Below are 20682 nucleotides of genomic sequence, written 5' to 3'. Positions count from 1 at the left end.
TTGATTAATATGTGTCTTGGCGTGTTCCTCCTTGGGTTTATCCTGTATGGGACTCTCTGTGCTTCCAGGACTTGATTAACTATTTCCTTTCCCATATTAGGGAAGTTTTCAACTATAATCTCTTCCAAAATTTTCTCAGTCCCTTTCTTTTTCTCTTCTTCTTCTGGTACCCCTATAATTCGAATGTTGGCACGTTTAATGTTGTCCCAGAGGTCCCTGAGACTGTCCTCAGTTCTTTTCATTCTTTTTTCTTTATCCTGCTCTGTAGTAGTTATTTCCACCATTTTATCTTCCAGGTCACTTATCCTTTCTTCTGCCTCAGTTATTCTACTATTGATCCCATCTAGAGTATTTTTAATTTCATTTATTGTGTTTTTCATCATTGCTTGGTTCCTCTTTAGTTCTTCTACATCCTTGTTAAATGTTTCTTGCATTTTGTCTATTCTATTTCCAAGATTTTGGATCATCCTTACTATCATTATTCTGAATTCTTTTTCAGGTAGACTACCTATTTCCTCTTCATTTGTTAAGTCCAGTGTGTTTTGAGCCTGCTCCTTCATCTGCTGTGTGTTTTTCTGTCGTCTCATTTTGCCTATCTTACTGTGTTTGGGGTCTCCTTTTCACAGGCTGCAGGTTCGTAGTTCCCGTTGTTTTTGGTATCTGTCCCCAGTGGCTAAGGTTGGTTCAGTGGGTTGTGTAGGCTTCCTGGTGGAGGGAACTAGTGCCTGAGTTCTGGTGGATGAGGCTAGATCTTGTCTTTCTGGTGGGCACGTCCACGTCTGGTGGTGTATTTTGGGGTGTCTGTGGCCTTATTTTGATTTTAGGCAGCCTCTCTGCTAATGGATGGGGTTGTGTTCCTGTCTAGCTAGTTGTTTGGCATAAGGTGTCCAGCACTGTAGCTTGCTGGTCGTTGAGTGAAGCTGGGTCTTGATGTTGAGATGGAGATCTCTGGGAGATTTTTGCCGTTTGGTATTACGTGGAGCTGGGAGCTCTCTTGTGGACCAGTGTTCTGAAGTTGGCTCTCCCACCTCAGAGGCACGGCCCTGATGCCTGGCTGGAGCACCAAGAGCCTTTCGTCCACACGGCTCAGAGTAAAAGGGAGAAAAAATAGAAAGAAAGAAAGAAAGAGGCTATAATATAGTGAAGTAAAATAAAGCTATTGTAAAGCAAAGCTATACAGACAAAATCTCACCCAGAAGCATATACATATACACTCACAAAAAAAAGGAAAAGGGGAAAAATTAATATCTCCTGCTCCCAGAGTCCCCCTCCTGAATTTGGGATGATTCGTTGTCTATTCAGGTATTCCACAGATGCAGGTACATCAAGTTGTCTGTGGAGCTTTAATCCGCTGCTCCCGAGGCTGCTGGGAGAGATTTCCCCTTCTCTTCCCTGTTCGCACAGCTCCTGGGGTTCAGCTTTGGATTTGGACCCGCCTCTGCGTGTAGGTCGCCTGAGGGCGTCTGTTCCCCGCCCAGACAGGACGGGGTTAAAGGAGCAGCTGCTTCGGGGGCTCTGGCTCACCCAGGCCGCGGGGAGGGAGCGGTACGGAGGAGGCGGGGCGAGCCTGCGGCGGCCGAGGCCGGCGTGACTTTGCACCAGCTCGAGGCGCGCAGTGCGTTCTCCCGGGGATGTTGTCCCCGGATCCCGGGACCCCGGCAGTGGCGGGCTGCACAGGCTCCCGGGAGGGGAGGTGTGGAGAGTGACCTGTGCTCACACACAGGCTTTTTGGAGGCGGCAGCAGCAGCCCCAGCATCTCACGCCCGTCTCTGGGGTCCGCGCTGATCGCCGTGGCTCGCGCCCTTCTCTGGAGCTCGTTTAGGCGGCGCTCTGAATCCCCTCTCCTTGCGCGCAGCGAAACAAAGAGGCAAGAAAAAGTCTCTTGCCTCTTCGGCAGCTGCAGACCTTTTCCCGGTCTCCCTCCCGGCTAGCTGTGGTGCGCCAACCCCTTCAGGCTGTGTTCACGCCGCCAGCCCCAGTCCTCTCCCTGCGATCCGACCGCAGCCTGAGCCTCAGCTCCCAGCCCCGCCCGCTCCGGCGGGGGAGCAGACAAGCCTCTCGGGCTGGTGAGCACCGCTCGGCGCTGAGCCTCTGTGCGGGAGTCTCTCCGATTTTCCCTCTGCGCCCCTGTTGCTTTGGGATCCGCGCTGATAGCCGCGGCTCGCGCCCTTCTCTGGAGTTCGTTTAGGCGGCGCTCTGAATCCCCTCTCCTTGCCCGCCGCGAAACAAAGAGGCAAGAAAAAGTCTCTTGCCTCTTCGGCAGCCGCAGACTTTTTCCCAGACTCCCTCCGGGCTAGCTGTGGTGCGCTAACCCCTTCAGGCTGTGTTCACGCCGCCAGCCCCAGTCCTCTCCCTGCGATCCGACCGAAGCCCGAGCCTCAGCTCCCAGCCCCGCCCGCCCCGGCGGCTAAGCAGACAAGCCTCTCGGGCTGGTGAGTGCTGCTCGGCGCCGAGCTTCTGTGCGGGAACCTCTCCGCTTTGCCCTCCGCACCTCTGTGGCTGCGCTCTCCTCCGTGGCTCTGAAGCTTCCCCCCTCCGCCCCCCGCAGTCTCCGCCCGCGAAGGGGCTCCTAGTGCGTGGAAACCTTTCCTCCTTCACGGCTCCCTCCCACTGGTGCAGGTGCCGTCCCTATTCTTTTGTCTCTGTTATTTCTTTTTTCTTTTGCCCTACCCAAGTACGGGGGGAGTTTCTTGCCTTTTTGGAGGTCGGACGTTTTCTGCCAGCGTTCAGTGGGTGTTCTGTAGGAGCAGTTCCACGTGTAGATGTATTTCTACTGTATCTGTGGGAAGGAATGTGATCTCCGCGTCTTACTCTTCCGCCATCTTCTCCAATCCCCCCTCTTCTTGCTCTTTTATGTCTGTAGACCCTCATACTGAGCCTGGCACATAGAAGATGCTTACTTCAGTTTCCTCCTGGACATTTCCTGTGGAAGTCCACATGCTCCTACAAAGCTGTGTCCAAAGTAAACACACCATTTTCCCCACCTCACCTCCCACCCCAGTCTTGCTCCCCATGCTGCATTCAGTCATCTCAGTGGATAACCCCAACGGGAACTAGCCTCGCCCAGCTCGCTGAAGTTATTGTACCTTTCCTCCCCAGCCTTGTTCCCTACGCCTCAGCCGCATCAGCCTTCTTTCCGTTTCTTGACTATGCTGAGCCTCTTCCCATGTCAGGGTCTTTGCATGTGTCGTCCTCTCTCCTCCAGGTCTGCCTATGGCTGTCTCCTTCTCATCTCTGAGGTCTCAGCTCACATGTCACCTCCTGGGAGAGGTCTTCCCTCACTACACCGGTCAGCTGGCTTCCTTTCACTCACACTCCATGCCATCATTTTTTTTTTTTAATTTATTTTATTTATTTATTTATTTTTGGCTGTGTTGGGTCTTCATTTCTGTGCGAGGGCTTTCTCTAGTTGCGGCGAGTGGGGGCCACTCTTCATTGCGGTGCGCGGGCCTCTCATTATCGCGGCCTCTCCTGTTGCAGAGCACAGGCTCCAGACGCGCAGGCTCAGTAGTTGTGGCTCACGGGCCCAGTTGATCCGCGGCATGTGGGATCTTCCCAGACCAGGGCTCGAACCCGTGTCCCCTGCATTGGCAGGCAGATTCTCAACCACTGCGCCACCAGGGAAGCCCCCATCATTCTTATTGCCATGCACGTGAGCAACTTGTTCATTGTCTTTACCGTCCATCTCCATCTATTAGAACGTAAACTGCGTGAGAACAGAGATATCACCTGTGTTGTTCACTACCATACGCACAGCACAGGGTACAATGTCTGGCACGTAGGAGGTGCTCAATAAGCGTTTGTTGAATGAATGAATAAATGAATAGTGTCAATATTCACCTAGCTGTTCAGCGAGAAATGTTACACTTCCCTCTCCTTCATTCTCCTCAAATGATATATCATTAAGTTTTGTCAGTCAACCTTTATGAGCATCTCTTACATCTCTCCATTTTCTCCATCCCTACTGCCATTATTCTAGGTCAGGCCATCATCATCATCATCTCTCTCTCTCTGTCTCTGTCTCTGTGTCTCTCTGTCTCTCCCCTTCTCTCTCTCATTATGTAATCATCTCTGGATGGGTCCCAAAGCTTCTAGTCTTATTCTGTTATCTTCATCCCACTCTTGCCCTGCAGTCCATTCTTCATACTGTTGCTGTCAAAGGAATTTTCTGAAACCACAAATCTGATCTGATCTCAACACTCTCATGTTTAACAGATTGCAGTAGTTCTTCACACTTGGGATAAAGTCGAATTTCATTTCATGGTTTACAAAGTCTGGCCTTTCTAGACACATTTCTTGCTGTTCCTTCTTATTATTTATGTTCTTGCCCTAAACCATCACACATGCTGTTTCCTGTATAGGAACACTTTTTTTCTTCTTTGTAAGAACTCCATTCCTTCTTCTCCTGGCTGATTATTTAGACCCCAGCTTAAATACCACTTTCTCAAACAGACCTTTCCTAATCTTTGATCTATCTTAGGCCTCCCGAGCATATGCTCCCATAGTACCCAGTAGTTCCCATATGTCACGTTTTATTGTAATGGCCCATTGTCTCACCTGTATCCTTTACAAAATTGAAAGTTTAACTGGGGCATCTCATCTCTGTTTTCAGCATTTGACAATGCGATGGCACAGAGAAAGTGCTCAATAAATATTTCTTGAATAAATGAATGATGATGTTTGATGAAAAATGAGTGAAGGAGAGTCACTGTGGTTGAATATTTTGCCATATCAATATATTGATATATATCAATATATCAATTGATATATATCAATTGATATATATCAATATCAGATAATATTTTACCATTATCTATGTCCTGTAAATATAGTTCTATATGTTGTTTTGTGAGCAATGAGATTGGTATTGTGGACACTTGCATTTCTCAACAGGGTGCTGGGACTGATGAGTTTACTCTGAACCGAATAATGGTTTCCAGATCAGAAATTGACCTTTTGGACATTCGAGCAGAGTTTAAGAAGCAGTATGGCTATTCCCTACATTCAGCAATTAAAGTAAGTCTCTTCTTAAAAAGAGCAAAACATATCATGCCTCTCTCTACCCATCCTTTTTCCCTTATAATTCTCAAAACATGGAGATATGTGACTTAGGTTTCTCTCTCTTGTCAGTGTGTAAATGTGTTTCCTGAGTTTAAAAGAGTAATAACAAAATATCCCTTAAAGACAGTGATTATTTTTCAGCTCTAAAATCCCAGGCACATAAAAGACACTCAACATTTTTTTCAGGTTTAGTGGCCACTAATTTTTCTTCTTTTATGAATTGCATGTGCAAGTTGCTTACCTATTTTTTATATTGCAGTATTTTAATTTATTTCAGTTTTTCTTTCTGACAATAGAAGAAAAGTACCTATTTTAAATTTCTTCTTTGTTTGACTCAAAAGATAACATCGTTCTGTACCTTGGAGTTTTTTTTATTTCAGGATATAGGAAGCTTTCTCATTCTTTTTAACAGCTGCATATCATTCCATTATTTGTATATTTGTACCTACCACATCAACAGATGTTTCAGGTTTCTTGCTATTATAAACAACGCTGCAATATGCATATATAATTTCATAAGGTACAAGTGTATCTGAGGGATAAGTTATCATGAGTTGGTAGGATTGCTGAGACAGATGTAAATACATCCATAATTTTGGTAAATATTACCAATTGACTTCCACTGCACCTCAGTTAGTCAACTAGATTCATTCACCAAAATCGTTTCTGTTTTCTGTTGTTTTTTTTTTTTTTAATGAGAGCTGTTGTTTTTGCACTAAACCTTTGCAGGAAAAGATGCATGCCTAAGTTGAAACAGAAAACTTATTCAAAAAGGCAACTGTCAGGCTGTGCCTGGGGCTTAGCACAGATTTCATCAACTGCTCATACTCAATGAAATTTGAATCGATCTGACACATTACAATAGTTTCAATCAACAGGGAAAGATACAATAACGTTAACCAAATTGTTTTTACCAAGGCAGAAAAGGAGAGGCATACATTTTATAAAGATTGCCAGTAACAAGGTTGAAACACGAAGAAAGCCTTCAGTTCACCCTTGGCAAACTAGGAAATTCAGTTAACTGGTAGCTCTCCCTGCCCCGCTCCATGGTCTGGGTAATTGAGGCTTATTGTATTAGGAAACATTTAAGCAACGTGTATCTTGACAGAAAAGAAAAATCCATTGCTGCAAAGTTCAGTGTGTAATTTAAAATTATCTAAGGTTTCTTCACTTCTGTCACCTAACATACATTATCAAGTAATCTCATTACGTTTTCAAGACTGATGAATAGGATGTTTTCGATGGTTAAAATTCTGTAATTCAGGAGCTAGAGTTCCATTTTGTATATCATCCCAGCCTTGGGTTCCTCTTCCTTCCGCCTTTAATTTAGACATTTCTCTGCTCATTAACACCTTTCTCAAATGATGACTGGAGGGGCCGAGAAGAGGAAGAGAGTAGGTGAGAACAAATCTGTATCTCTTCTTACTTAATAATAGGATCTTAGTTTAAAAATTGGATGAAATTACAGTTTTTGGTAGATTTCCTTTATCAACAAGTTGAGTACCTATTTAATAAATAGCATAATTCCAGGGTCTTTAAAGGAAAATATAATAGCTACCCTCAATTAATTCATAATCTATGTGGAGACTGAGGTGGGCATAAATAAAACAATTACAAGATAATGAGTTACCACAGTATTCTGCATAATAATATTTCATATTGATAGTACATACTAAAATGTGAGATTATAAATGCAAAGAAATTTTTTTTAAAAAAGAGAATAAAGTGGCTGACAAAGAAATAATATGAAACAACACGCAGTTAAATACTAGATTATGGGGTACAGAGGACAGTAGTATAGGAATTGAGAGTAAAAGACGTTTGGGATTAGATAGGGAATATTTCTTGGGAAATGGGTCTTGAGCTTGCCTTTCAGGTGAATAAGCATGTGTTAAATGCCTCGTATGAGCCAGGTGCTATGCTGGTCAATAGGGTCTCAAAGGGGAATGCTCTAGAAACATATATATGATGAGAAGTAGGAGGGTAAGAATTAATGAGGCACTTGATTGATTAGGAGTCTACCTTGGGAATATGGAAAAATAAAATCTGAGTGGCAGTATGCATTCAGTTGAAAGGGAGACTCGAGATCACAGAATTCGTATTCCATTCATTCCATTTAAAATATTTACTAAATGTATATTATGTGCCACGTTCAGGATTAAAATTATAAGTAAAGAAAAAAGTTTTCTGTCCTTATGGAATTAGAAATAAATGTAAAATTACAACCATGTTCAATGTAAAGGAGATTGTGCTATAAGATCACATAACAGGAGGATTTGACCTATAGGAAGGTTATGAATCAGATCTAAAAATGACTAGACTTAACAGGGCGAAGGCTGTGGGGGTTAGAGGTCAGCAGAGCCTTCTAACAAAAGGAGTTGCAAGTGGAAAGACCTCGTGGTGGAGGAAACATTAATGAAAACTGAGGCTGGCGGGACCAGATCATTCAGGACTTTTTCTGACAATGTCTAAGGATTTTGTCTTGCTTAAGAGCAATGGGAGGCCACTGAAGTGTTTAAATTTTAATCACATAGTGTCATGACCAGAAGTCCATTTAGAAAAGATCCCTGTGACTGTGGACAATGAATTGGACATAAGATAGAAGGGATGTGGGGTGATGAGTTACTATATTAGTCATATTAGAGTAGCTCTGACTGTAACACAAAATAGTGATGCAAAGCTACTGGTAATACAAAGGGAGGAAAGAGCAAAGACTCAAAAGATATTTAGGAGTTAAAACTTACGGGACTTGGTATGACATCTTGGTGTGAGGAGAAAGGAAGGGAAGGAGTCGAGGATGACTCCCAGGTTTCTAACTGCCAGACTCATAACAAACATGGCATCTTGTACTGGAAGCCTCAATCTCACCTGGTATCTTTCCTGAACCAAGATCTTTTTTGGCTAGCCTAGGGGAGAGGAACTGGGAAACATACTCTGTGGGGATGTAGTTCACTTCACTTTCTTAAGTCAGGAAGTATAGTTTGGTGCTAAGGGGCCAGGTTAACTGGACTCGAATCCTCCCTCTGCATTTATTCTCTATATAGTTTGGGGCAAATTTCCCAACCTCTGTTTTTCTCGTTTTACTTATCTGCTAGGTGGAGCTACTATGGTATCTACTGTACAGAGTTATTATAAGGGTTAAAGTAGTTAACCCTTAGAAGAGCAAGTGTTTGATAAATACTAATATAAATATTATTAAAACTATAATTTTCTAAAGTTTTGTGAGAAAAATAAGATTATGTAATATTAGGTAATTGATGCACTCATTTTTTTAAACCCAAATTGAAATTTAATTGCAGTATATCAGGAAGAATATATAATAATATATTATATATATATATATCATCCATCATATATTATAAAGATGCTAGGCTGGAACAGGATTACACTCAGGTGTGAATGGATGATGGAATTACAGGTGCATTTCACTAAATGGTACAGGTCATGAGCCTTACACACCAGTGAATCCCCTAGTGCTGTGCAATTTGATTCATTCATGGTCCCCTCATTATTTACGCCATGTCTGTCCTTCTATCCATCGGTCCTGTTCCTTGCAGTCGGATACTTCTGGAGACTATGCAATCACACTCGTAAAGATCTGTGGAGGAGATGACTGAGTCAAGAGTGTCATTTCCAAAGGCTGCCTGCTCCCATGACGGACTTTTCCCACAGCTCTAATTACTTCTTTCTCGCAGTATTTACAAGCACAAGCAAGTGTCAAGAGCAACCTGTTTTCCTAACAGAAATTTTCATTGTTCCATAATAATAACAACAAAAAAGTGATTATTATCGTAGAGCATCTCATCATAATGTAGCCGTTTATAAATGAAAGTTTTAAATGATATTAAGGATCAGCTAATACTATCTAAATTATATTTCTGCTTTGGAAGTGAGACTCTTTGTACAGTTCTAAAACATTAAATGCAAAACAGTGTAATACAAGTTCTTGCCTCTGTAAAAGGTAATCTGCTGTTATCATCAACCAGCATTGTTTGGTACCTGGCACCGACAACTAATGATATTTTAAAACATGTTTTTGTTGTAAAGCTGTTGCTGCTTCCATTTGTCTATCATCTTATTAATCACATTCATCCTTAAGAAAGGAATAAAAACGAAGATGCATGTAATCCTGGCTTCCCCTTTCTCGTCTGATCAAGCTAGAGCAGTGGCAATGCATAATAATTTATTTCAGAAAGCATCTGCTGAACTACTGATCTAACCACTGCCCATCTGAATGGCAAGCATGAATTGTGGTTGTTTCATGTTAAATACTACTTTCCCAGAAGGGGTGTTTAGAATCAAGTTTCTAAGATATCCTTTTCCTCTAAAATAAGTTGGCAAAACTACACATTTCAACAAATCTTTCATGTCACCATTGAAAGGGACCTAGGATGAAATACCTAGACTAAAAGGAAATATATAAGGTAAAAAATTCTAGTTGGAGTTATTAGTCTGAACTAAAATAGAAATGATAGTTGTATGAGAAACAGAAATAGTGATGTCCAGAACTTTTAATCAATGGATACCACTGGTCAACATTTCTGAGACCTTTCAGAAAGATGGAGAAGTTATTTCTCGTTCTGAGATTTCCGAAATGCATGTGGGAACAAAGCACAGGGATTTAGAATCCGCATACCAGGTTTTGACATCCTGCCCTACCATTTACCACTCTGTGATGCTGGGAACTACGAAACCCTGCTAAACCAAAGTTTTCTCATCTTAACAGCACTTACCTCTCTCATAGGTTTGTTTTTTTTTAAAAAAAGGTTAAGTAAAACGATGCCTATGAAGCACTTAGCCCTGTGCCTGGACATGGCAAATGTTCAATTACCATGTTATCATTTATTATTACCAAGCAACATCAAAATGAGCATGACAGCATTGCAACCATTCTTCAATAGACTTCAGTTCACCTACCATGTGACACACCCTGTGCTAAGTAAGTGTTGGGTACACCAGAGGAACTAACTCGTTTCCTTTGCCCAAAGAGCTTAAAATCTGTTTAGGGAGAGAGACCAATGTGGTGGAGGCTTAGAGTACAAGGGGAGGTGACCGGTGATAGGCAGGGGCTAGATTATGAAGGTCTCACAGACCATGCTAAAGAGTTTACAAGCAAGGGAGAGTCATGGAAGGAGCATTCAAGGAGGATTTCAGTCAGGGAAATGATGTGGTCAAATTTTTGATCAAGGAAGAGGAATGTGTGGGAGAAGAAAACTAAAGGCAGGGAGCCCACATGGCAAATTAATTCTCTAATCAATACTAGAAGCGTCAGTCTGAGCTAAGATGATGGCAAGGGAGAAAAGGGGGGGGGGAATATACACACTCAAGAAGTATTTAGGAGGTAAAATTGACAGAACACAATAATCAAAAGGGTCAGGTGTCAAGTCTGCCCTCACGAATTTGGCTTAAGTGATTTGGTAAGTAAGTGTCTCACCAAGCAATAAATCATTGCTAATACTCATTGAGTGCTTACTGTATATCAGGCACTATGTTAAACAGTGTAGTATATGATAAATCATTAACCCTCAAGGAACTTTCCAATGTAGGCGTTAACTCTCAGATACAGGAATGGAAGCTTAGAGAAATTAAGTAATTTGCCCATTGGAAGAGCCAAGATTTAAACCCAAGCAGCCCAACTCACAGTGTCCAGGCTATTAACCACTATTTTGCCTTAGAATTTATCCCACTCCAAGGCCACTGTTCTTTTCAACCTGAGAACTTAGTTATTGGAATGCAGGGATTTTTGTCTGTTGCATTCACTGCTATATCCCTAGTGTTTAGAACGTGCTTGACACGTAAAAGGCACTTATCTATAGCGTTGCATGTCATGTATTTTATTTATTTTGACTGCTGCATATCACTCCATTGTGTTAGTCATATATTCATAAGTATAATTTCTAGGAGGCCACAAAATTGCCCTGGGGGAAGTAGGGGAAGCATCATTTTATCTGGATCCCCTCCCCTTTGTGCTTCTTGAAGTGATGGTGACCCACTATGGCTATAGAAGTAGCCTTCATCTCCAGTCAGTAAGGGGCAGAGTGTAACAGGAAAAACACAAAACTAGGAAGGCCTTGGGTTTTTCTCTTTAACGGGTTCTGATCACCAATTTCCCATGTTGGGCAGCGGTTGGGGTGGAGATGAGGATGGGGAGTGGGTCCCACACCAACAAGCAATGCTCTGATACCAGCTGGATGTCCTACAATTCAACTCAATTCTGACACTGTCTACCTGGTGATACCAAACCCCATAGGTTAAGGGCTCAGTCCTATAAGACTACACCCCTCTTCAGGTGCCAGTCAAGGTTGTCACCTGTGCTTCTGACCGACTGGCTAAAGATTGGAGTTTCCATCAACCTCCACCTTGGGTGTGACCAATTTGTTAGAGTGGTTCACAGAACTCAGGGAAACATTTACTTAGGTTTAGAAGTTTATAATAAAAGAATATGGTAAAGGATACAGATTAATGTCTAGATGGAAGGGATGTGTAGGGCACGGAGCTTCCATGCCCCATCCAGGCCCACCCCCCATCCCCCTGCCCAGCACCTCCATGTGTTCACCAACCCGGAAGCTCTCCGAACCCCAGACTATTGGAGTTTTATAGAAGCTTCATCACATAGGCTTGAGTGATCCTTAACTCCATTTTCAGCCCTTTTCCCTTCTCAAGAAAATGAGGGGCAGGGCTGAAAATTCCAAGCTTCTAATCATGGCTTTGTCTTTCCAATGACCAGCCCTCATCCAGGAGCCCACCCAGAGTCGCCTCACTAGCAAAGACCAAATATTAGGACAAAAGATACTCCTCGTGCTCTTACCACTTAGGAAATTACAAGGGTTTTAAGCGCTCTGTGCCATGAATGAGGGGCAGAGACCAATATATATGTTTTCTGTTCTCTCACCAGGGATTCACTGTGTACTTTGTCATAAAAAAGGATAGCTACTAAACCATTGTGACAGTCAATGTAAATGTCATACATCTCTAAATTCCTAGCCCAGTTCCCTAGTCAGAGTAGGTACATGACAAATCTTAATGACAATTATGTGTAAAGTGGGGTCGTAGATCTTTCCTGCCGTTTGCACTAGGTTGATGTAAGGAGCACAGGAAATAATGATTGGAGCTACTGTGAAAAGTATTGAACGCTATTCAAACGTGATGTAGAATTGTAGAATTGATAGTAAAATTATCACTTTTTGTTGTATGTATGAATCAAGGACTTACTACGTGCTGAGTACTATGCTAGATATTTTAGATCTCATTTATTCTCAGAGCATGGTTATATGTGTCAGTGTCATCGCCATTTACAGATGAGGAAAATGAAGCTCAGAAAGGTTAGGATGCTAGCCCAAGGTTACACAGCGGGAAAACCAAGGTGTAGGATCCAGGTCAGATGGTATTTGTGCATGAGTGAGTATGAAGAAAGATAAGAACATGAAGGGAGTGGTGATCACTGGACAGAACCCTGCAAAGAGAAAGGAACTTTGAGATAATGAAAGACTCCAAGGAAAGCTCTCCTCCAACCCCTCTACTCTCAACCTTCTTGCCTCCTATGCATTGGGCCAGCTGGTAGCTGCTAAAAGCATGTTTCTGATGATTCCGATGGAACGTGGTTATCTCAGGATGGAAGGTTGTTACTGACCCTTCCAAAGAACTGCAATATTTATTTAAATGTTTAAATACTACATGAGAATGAGAGGGGCTGTATAGGGCACAGGACAGTGCGTGGTTTAGTGCACAGGCCCTGGGGTCATGCTGCCCAAATCTGTTGACTATAGGCAAATTACTTGACCTTGCTAAGTCACCTATTCCTCACCCTTAAAATGGGGACAGTGGTAGTTCCTACCTCATAAAGTTATTTTGATCATTAAACGAGAACACATTTAAAAGGTGGTTAGCACAGAGTTCGATCCGGAGCGGGAGCGGAGAGCGGACCCCAGAGAGCCCCGAGCAGTGTCAGCGCTGCCGCCGGCCTGGCTACCGTCACAGCCCGGGAGGGGCCGCAGCTGCCGCAGGGGGCCCCAGTCACCGTCGCCGCGGCCACGAGCAGCGAGGCCGAGACCCGGCAGCCGCCCGCCGCCCCCCGGCCTCCGCGCTGCCGACCCCAAGCCCCGCACGACGGGCAGCGGCGGCGCAGGGCGCGGCGGCCCGGGCGGCCTCACGCCGGCGGGGACGACAAGGCCATCGCATCGAAGGTTTGGGGAAGAGCAAAATGGTTCAGTGTGAGAAACGGGTGTGGTTTCATCAACAGGAATGACACCGAGGAAGATGCATTTGTTCACCGGACTGCCGTAAAGAAGAAGAACCCCAGGAGGTACCTTCGCGGTGTAGGAGCTGGAGAGACCGTGGAGTTTGATGTCGTTGAAGGAGAAAAGGGTGCGGAGCAGCAAACGATGCAGGCCCGGGGGCGGTTCCAGCGCAAGGCGGTAAATATGCAGCAGAGCATAACCATTATAGACGCTCTCCACGTCGCACGGGTCCTCCCCACAACTATCATCAGAATTACCAGAAGAGTGAGAGTGGGGCAAAGACGGAGGGATCGAGAGTGCCCCCGAAGGCCGGGCCCGACAGCGCCGGCCCTACCGCAGGCGAAGGCGCCCACCTTACTTAGTGCAGAGACCCTATGGGCGTCGAGCACAGCGTTCCAACCCTCCCGTGCAGAGAGAAGTGATGGAGGGTGCTGACAACCAGGGCGCAGGGGAACAAGGTAGACCAGTGACACAGAATATGTATCGGGGTTATAGACCACCGTTCCGCAGGGGCCCTCCTCGCCAAAGACAGCGCAGAGAGGACGGCAGTGAAGAAGATAAGGAAAATCGAGGAGATGAGACCCAAGGTCAGCAGCTACCTCAACGTCGGACCGCCGCAACCTCAATTACAGGCGCAGACGCCCGGAAAACCCTAAACCACAAGATGGCAAAGAGACAAAAGCAGCAGATCTACCAGGTGAGAATTCGTCCTCTCCCGACGCTGAGGAGGGCGGGGCTGAGTAAATGCTGGCTTACCATCTCTACCATCATCGGTTTACTCATCCAACAAGAAGAAATGAATATGAAATGCCAGCAATAAGAAATGAACAAAAGATTGGAGCTAAAGACTAAAGTGCTTGCTTTTTGCCTGTTGACCAACTAGAACTATCTGCGTTATCTATGCAGCATGGGGTTTTTATTATTTTTACCTAAAGACGTCTCTTTTTAGTAATGACAAACGTGTTTAAAAAAAAAAAAAAAAGGCTGGTTTTTCTCAATACACCTTTAAAGGTTTTTAAATTGTTTCATATCTGGTCAAGTTGAGATTTTTAAGAACCTCATTTTTAAAAAAAAAAAAAAAAAAAAAAAAAGAACCTCATTTTTAATTTGTAATAAAAGTTTACAGCTTGATTTTTTCAAAAAAGTCAACAAACTGCAAGCACCTGTTAATAAAGGTCTTCAATTAAAAAGAAAAAGAAAAAGATGGTTAGCATAGTGCCTAGCGTATGATAAGCCCTCAAAAAATGTTAGCCCAGATCATATTATTATTACAGTGTATTATTCAAGGGCCATGTTTTTTATTGCCTCCAATTTCCACAAGGTGGCAGGTCGAGTTCAAAGTGGACCCCATGGCTCTGTGTCCCAAAGGCAAAACCTATTTTAATTGTTTCAGAATAACTGGGACAATTATGAATTGTTTGGAAACATCTTCATTGTCTATAGAATGTTTGTCACGGTCCAGGCATCTTACTGTTGCTGAAAAACCCTTCTTAATGGAACATATGGATCATTTAATTTAATCCTCTGTTTCTCACGATTCCCAGCACCATCTGCATTTACATGAAATGTGTATTAACTCTGACAGGGATCACCCGGCTGAGTACATTCAAGTCATCTCGTTATGCACTAAGTTTAGTCCCTGGAAGACTGTGAAGGGGAGACAATGAGCAAGCTGGAAGGAGTCCTGGTCTCTGTGACTGGTGAACTGCAGAAGGCAGGAGATCTGTACACCTCATCTTAGAATGACAGGGTGTTTGGTCTGTTCATGAGGAGCTATAACAGGGCATATTGAGGGAAATGTTTAAACAGTATAATTCAGACTTTTCTTCTATGTATCCTCTTCTTTTTCCATTTCCCTAATTTCACGTCATATTGCTAACCTCCAATTTCTACGATTTTACTTTGTCTTTAACACATTGGTTTTGGGGTCAGATCAGACTGGGTCCAAATCCTGACTCCACTACCCATGATGGCAGTGTTTATAGCAGCACATATGTGACAGATACTTCTTTACACAGCCATTCTTTTTTTAATTAATTTTTTAATTGAGGTAACATTGACTTATATGTTTCATGCGTACAGTGTTGTATTTCTACTTCTGTATACCCTACAACATCAATTCTTTACCTGACAACGAAACCTACCTGAAAGAGTTGTGAGGATTAAATGAAATAAAGCACATGAAGGATTTAATTCAATCAGAAATAGTTACTAGTAATTACACTGGCATAGCCTTGCCCGGCAAGTGGCAGATAGAAGGTGTTCAATGAGCATTTGTAGAGTAAATAAATGATACTTATTTTAGTACTTCACAGTGATAGTAACTCTAAGACTGGCCTTGGATATCTTCAAGGAAAACGCTCACTGAAATCAGTGATCTTGTCAAATGTGTTCTCTGATTATGGGAGTCCAGTGATATATAAAGCTCCCCAGGCTTGTTTCCTGCCCACCACTCATAATTGTGTGACATGTGAGCATTCAAGTTACTTAACCTTTCTGTGCCTTGATTTCCTTATCTGTAAAGCCAGGATGGCAATAGCATTTAATACTTCAGATTCAGATAGGTGTGAGGCTTCAGCAAGTCAGTTTAGGTAAAGCACATAGCACAGAGCTTGCCATACCTTAAGTGCTCAATAAATGTTAGCTATTATCCTCTGGCTCGGTTTGGAAGACCTACCATTGCTTCTACTTGATTCACTTGGGGGATTTTTGGATGTTGGAAAGTCAACACTTCTAGTTTGTAATTAGGAAAGAAGATAAAGCAGACCTCTTGGCAACTTCTGCCTATGAAACTTTGTGTTTTACGAACCACGGAAAGTACCCCAAATTTCTTCTTAACCCACCCCAGCAAATTGACAAATTCGGATCTTTCCCACCCACTCTCTGTACATCTCCTGTGGGACTATGAAAATAAAGGAAGTATTTGTTGCTTTGTGCATAAGCTGTTTTCCTACTGGTATATTTCTTCTAGTTTCGACAAACTCAAGCTTTCTGCCAGTTTTATCTACCAAAGGGTCAGCCCTGCTCCGAGACCAGAGTTTGCCTGTTTCTGTGGATTTTGCAAAGTCAAAAGTGGGAGAGAGGCAAATTTCAAGTGAGGAGACTTGCAGAGGAGGAGTGGCGCTGAATGGCTGCAGCAGTAAACAGTAAAAAGAAATCCCCAATCCTCAAACCCAGGACGCCAAAACAGCCCATTCAGCTGCATGAGTTTTAAAACACAATCATGCATGAGGGAGAACGGGCCATCAAAACCTACTGGAGTCCTCTTCTGGCACAAGCTTTGTGGAACTGGATGTGGCAATAAATAATGGCCAGGGTGACTTGCAGAGCTCTGGGCTTGCCCTGAAGTAACTGATACAGTATCAACCACCAGACAAAAGAGAACTTTGACAAAGGATACTGAGATGAAATCAGCTCCCACATACATGAGCATGCCACAGTGGGGTAGAAGGCAGGGAGAGCAAAGGTCCGGGTGGGAAGTGAGGGAGAAGGAGCCAAAGTCACACCTCCCCTTAGAGAACTGCAGCCAGAGCATAACTAGCCTATACCAGTGCTCCTGGCCACATCTGTCACGTGAAGTTTAGAGGTTTTCAAAGCGGAAAATTTAAACTTTTCGTTTGGCTTTGTGTTAGAGAGTCAAGTCTACAGAGACAAATTCACATCATGTATTGCACATTCTGTTTAAACAGGTGTTGACTGATCTCTTCACGCAAAATATCTTCTTTGGTTGCTGTCAGTCAAACCAAGTCTGTGAGTCCTTTATTCCTTCAAGTATTTATTGCATGGTAACCATGGCCTAGGAACTGTGCTAGGTGCTGGGGTTACAGGATGAATAAAGCTACTCATTTTCTGACTTCAAAGACTTGATATTCTGGGGAATGAGAAAGAGAAAGTAAAGACAGATACCCAGCTAATTAGTAAATACAGTGTGGTGGTGGTGGTGATGATGGTGACAGTGGTGATAGTAGTGGTGGTGGTGGTGATGGTGGTGATGGTGGTGATGGTGGTGGCAGTGGTGATGGTGGTGATGGTGATGGTGGTGATGGTGGTGGTGGCAATGGTGGTGGTGGTGGTGGTGGTGATAGTGGTGGTGGCGGTGGTGGTGGTGGTGGTGGCGATGGTGGTGGCGATGGTGATGATGACAATGGTGGTGGTGGTGATGGTGATGATGGTGGTAGTGATGGTGGTGGTGGTCGTGATGGTGGTGATAGTGGTGGTGGTGGCGGTGGTGATTGTGGCGGTGGTGATGGTGGTGGTGGTGATGGTGGTGGTGGCGATGGTGGTGGTGGTGGTGATGGTGATGATGGTGGTGGTGATAGTGGTGGTGGTGATAGTGGTGGTGCTGATGGTGGTGGTGTTGGTGGTGATAGTGGTGATGGTGGTGATAGTGGTGGTGGTGATGGTGGTGGTGGTGGCAATGGTGGTAGTGGTGGTGATGGTGATGGTGGTGGTAGTGATGGTGGTGATTGTGGTGGTGATGGTGATGGTGGTGGTGGCAGTAGTGATAGTGGTCGTGTTGGGAGGGATGGTGATGGTAGTGGTGATAGTGGTAGTAGTGGGGGTGATGGTGGTGGTGATAGTGATCGTGGTGGTAGTAGTGATAGTAGTGCTGGTGTTGGCGGTAGTGTTGGGGGTTGATGGTGGTGGTGGTGGATGGGTTTGGGGAACAGGCAGACCTGGCTGCCCCACCTTGAAGATGTTTGACCTCAGACAAGATTCTCACACTGTTGCTCCTGACCTCCAGAGTTGACAAATAAAATATTTAAAGAAACTGCTGATTATTAGATGCTCAATTAAAAATTGTTAAAGTCCTATACAGCAGTGATTAAGAGTCTGAAGCCAGTCTAGTTCAGGTTCAAATTCTAGCTCTAAACATACTAGTCATGGACAAATTATTGAAACTCTTAGTGCCTCCATTTCCTTATCTGTGAAATTTGATAGTAATAATTAAACCAACCACCTCAGATTAAACAGATTAAAAAGATCAATGCATGTAAGCACTTAGAACAACCCAATGAATAGTATGCACTATGTGAGTGCTAACTATTTATCATGAACTATAGTAAAATGTGATATGCTCTGTAACGATGATATTAAAAACACTGTGAACTACTATGCATCATAACATCTTATGGAAAAACCCAAATGAACTTTTTGGCCTACCCAATAGATATAGATATAGATAGGCAGATAAACAGACACACGTATAAAAGAGATACTTCATATTTTGCTACATAGGAAAAAAAAAAGAGAACATGTTAACAACGTAGAGGGAAACAGAAAACCAGAGAGACTGGAAGAACACACATGACAGTGGTAACTGTTCATCTCTGGGTGGTCTGATTACAGGTAACTCCATTTTTTTCCCCTAAGTTTTGTGTTTTATAAAATTTTAACAGTTAACTAATTTTAAAACATTTTAAAATGTTTAAGGAAGGAAGTAAGGAAGTTTGGTGATTAAAAGGTGCGTAGAGCTCCAATGAAGGATTGATAAGATCTGTCAAGGAAGGAGTCACTGGGAATGGAAACTCTGAGCCAGGTATTAAAGAAATTAACTAGTAGGGGCTTTGAAGACATATAGACTGGTACAGAGATGAGGACAAGCTCCCAAGAACTGCCCGATTACATATTATTTGATGACATGGGAAAGTCATGCAGCAAATAGTGCATGGGATAAGTGGACCATCAACCCTCAGTGAAGAGCCTTCTCTGGGCCTGAACATCAGGAGCCCGTCCTTCGTGTTCACTTGTTGTCCTGTTTTCTGTGGTATCTGGTGGAAAGTTTGGCTCCTCTCTCTCTCTCACTCTCACTCTCTTTTTCTCTCTCCAATTTCAGAAATCTTATTGTGGAATCCTGTCTGTTGAAGATAGCTAGAGACCAGTTTAAGTCTTTGTGATGGAACCCACAGAATAGATGTTAATTATATTACCTACTTTCCAGATACTGACAGGTAATCTGAGAGACGTGTAGACCTCCCTATCATGGCTGAGAACCAGTGTAAGATCCATCTTGTGTATGTCCACTCAAAGCTGAGTCTTTCCCAGGAAGTGGGTGACACAGCGCGACATTCAGCTGGGAATGGTCCTACTTTTCCAGCGCTTCCTGTGCCTCACCACGGACCTCTGGACTCTAAGGCGGTACCAGCCTGTGCCACAGGCAGGCCCCACCAGCTCAGGGCACCTGGCAGTTATTTCAGTTCTTCTGGGTACCAGCCTGCACCTTAGCCTTCTGTCACTGGAGGGCTAAATGCGACAGCAATGACTGGAGAATGTCTTCAGTTTATTCCTATATGTTTCTGGAGAGAAGACCTGGTGACAGGGAAAAAGCAGCTTCCTTCTTCTCTCTACCTCCTGTCTCTTCTTAAGCCCTCTGCTTTAATTTCTGGCTGACTTGAGCAATGCTGACAAGACAAAGAGAAGTCTTTCCACTGTTTAGTCTACTTTTAATTATTTCAATATGGAGACCTTCCCTGGCCACCAGGCAACAACTGTCCATTCTTGATTGTCTCCTCGTTCTTCTGGTTGCTGGGGATGTAGTTTGGTTGGACCAGGTGCAGCCAGAAACTTCTTGGGAGGTCCAGGGTTTCCCAGAATTTGTAATCTACCCAGAGAAAGCCCCTGTGGGGAAACTCCACAGATCTTTCTCTGGCTACACCTCTGGGGACACTGCGGTTGTCCTACTTCTCCTGGGCTGCTCTTGGCTTCCTCAGTGTGATGGTTCTGTCTTCTTTCTTCAGGAGAAAGTCTCCCTGACCTCCCCCTTCCTAGATATAAAGGAAAGACTCTAGGCTTTGGAGCCACACTCTGAGTTCAAATGCCACCTACTTGCTGTGTAACTTTGGGCAAATTACTTCGTGAGGCTGATCCACCATTTCCTTTTGTTTATAAAATGGGAGTAGAGAAATAAGTCAGACAGAGGAAGACAAATACTGTATGATCTCACTTATACGTGGAATCAAAAAACAAACAGGGCTTCCCTGGTGGCACAGTGGTTGAGAATCTACCTGCCAATGCGGGGGACGCGGGTTCGAGCCCTGGTCTGGGGAGATCCCGCATGCCGCGGAGCAACTCGGCCCGTGAGCCACAACTACTGAGCCTGCGCGTCTGGAGCCTGTGCTCGGCAACGAGAGGCCGCAATAGTGAGAGGCCCGCGCACCGCGATGAAGAGTGGCCCCCGCACCGCGATGAGGGGTGGCCCCCGCTTGCCACAACTGGAGAAAGCCCTCGCACAGAAACGAAGACCCAACACAGCCATACATACATACATAAAAAGAATGTAAGCAGACAAGAATAGCATTAAAAAAAACAAAAACAAAAACAAAAACAAAAAAACCAAAATGGAACTCAGATACAGAGAACAGATTGGTGGTTGTCAGAGGTGGGG

The 20682-nt window shown here is 43.9% G+C and overlaps 1 protein-coding gene and 1 pseudogene across 6 annotated transcripts in view; both read left to right on the top strand.

The window, feature by feature from the left end:
* The window catches only part of ANXA3 (annexin A3), a 63232-nt gene extending 54044 nt beyond the window's left edge, over positions 1 to 9188 (top strand). For all 6 annotated transcript variants that reach the window (XM_057547127.1, XM_057547125.1, XM_057547126.1 and 3 more), the window contains 2 exons: positions 4894 to 5016; positions 8619 to 9188. In XM_057547127.1, coding sequence (XP_057403110.1) covers positions 4894 to 5016; positions 8619 to 8678 — 183 coding nt within the window. In that variant the 3' untranslated portion in view covers positions 8679 to 9188. The remainder of the gene's footprint in view (positions 1 to 4893; positions 5017 to 8618) is intronic.
* Positions 9189 to 11042: 1854 nt separating this feature from the next.
* Positions 11043 to 14170, top strand: LOC102997340 (Y-box-binding protein 1-like; annotated as a pseudogene).
* Positions 14171 to 20682: the final 6512 nt, after the last annotated feature.

Source organism: Balaenoptera acutorostrata, chromosome 5, assembly GCF_949987535.1.
Source record: "Balaenoptera acutorostrata chromosome 5, mBalAcu1.1, whole genome shotgun sequence".
Lineage (NCBI taxonomy): Eukaryota > Metazoa > Chordata > Mammalia > Artiodactyla > Balaenopteridae > Balaenoptera > Balaenoptera acutorostrata.
Note: the sequence above shows the minus strand (reverse complement) of the source record. Positions and strands in the feature narration are given on the sequence as shown.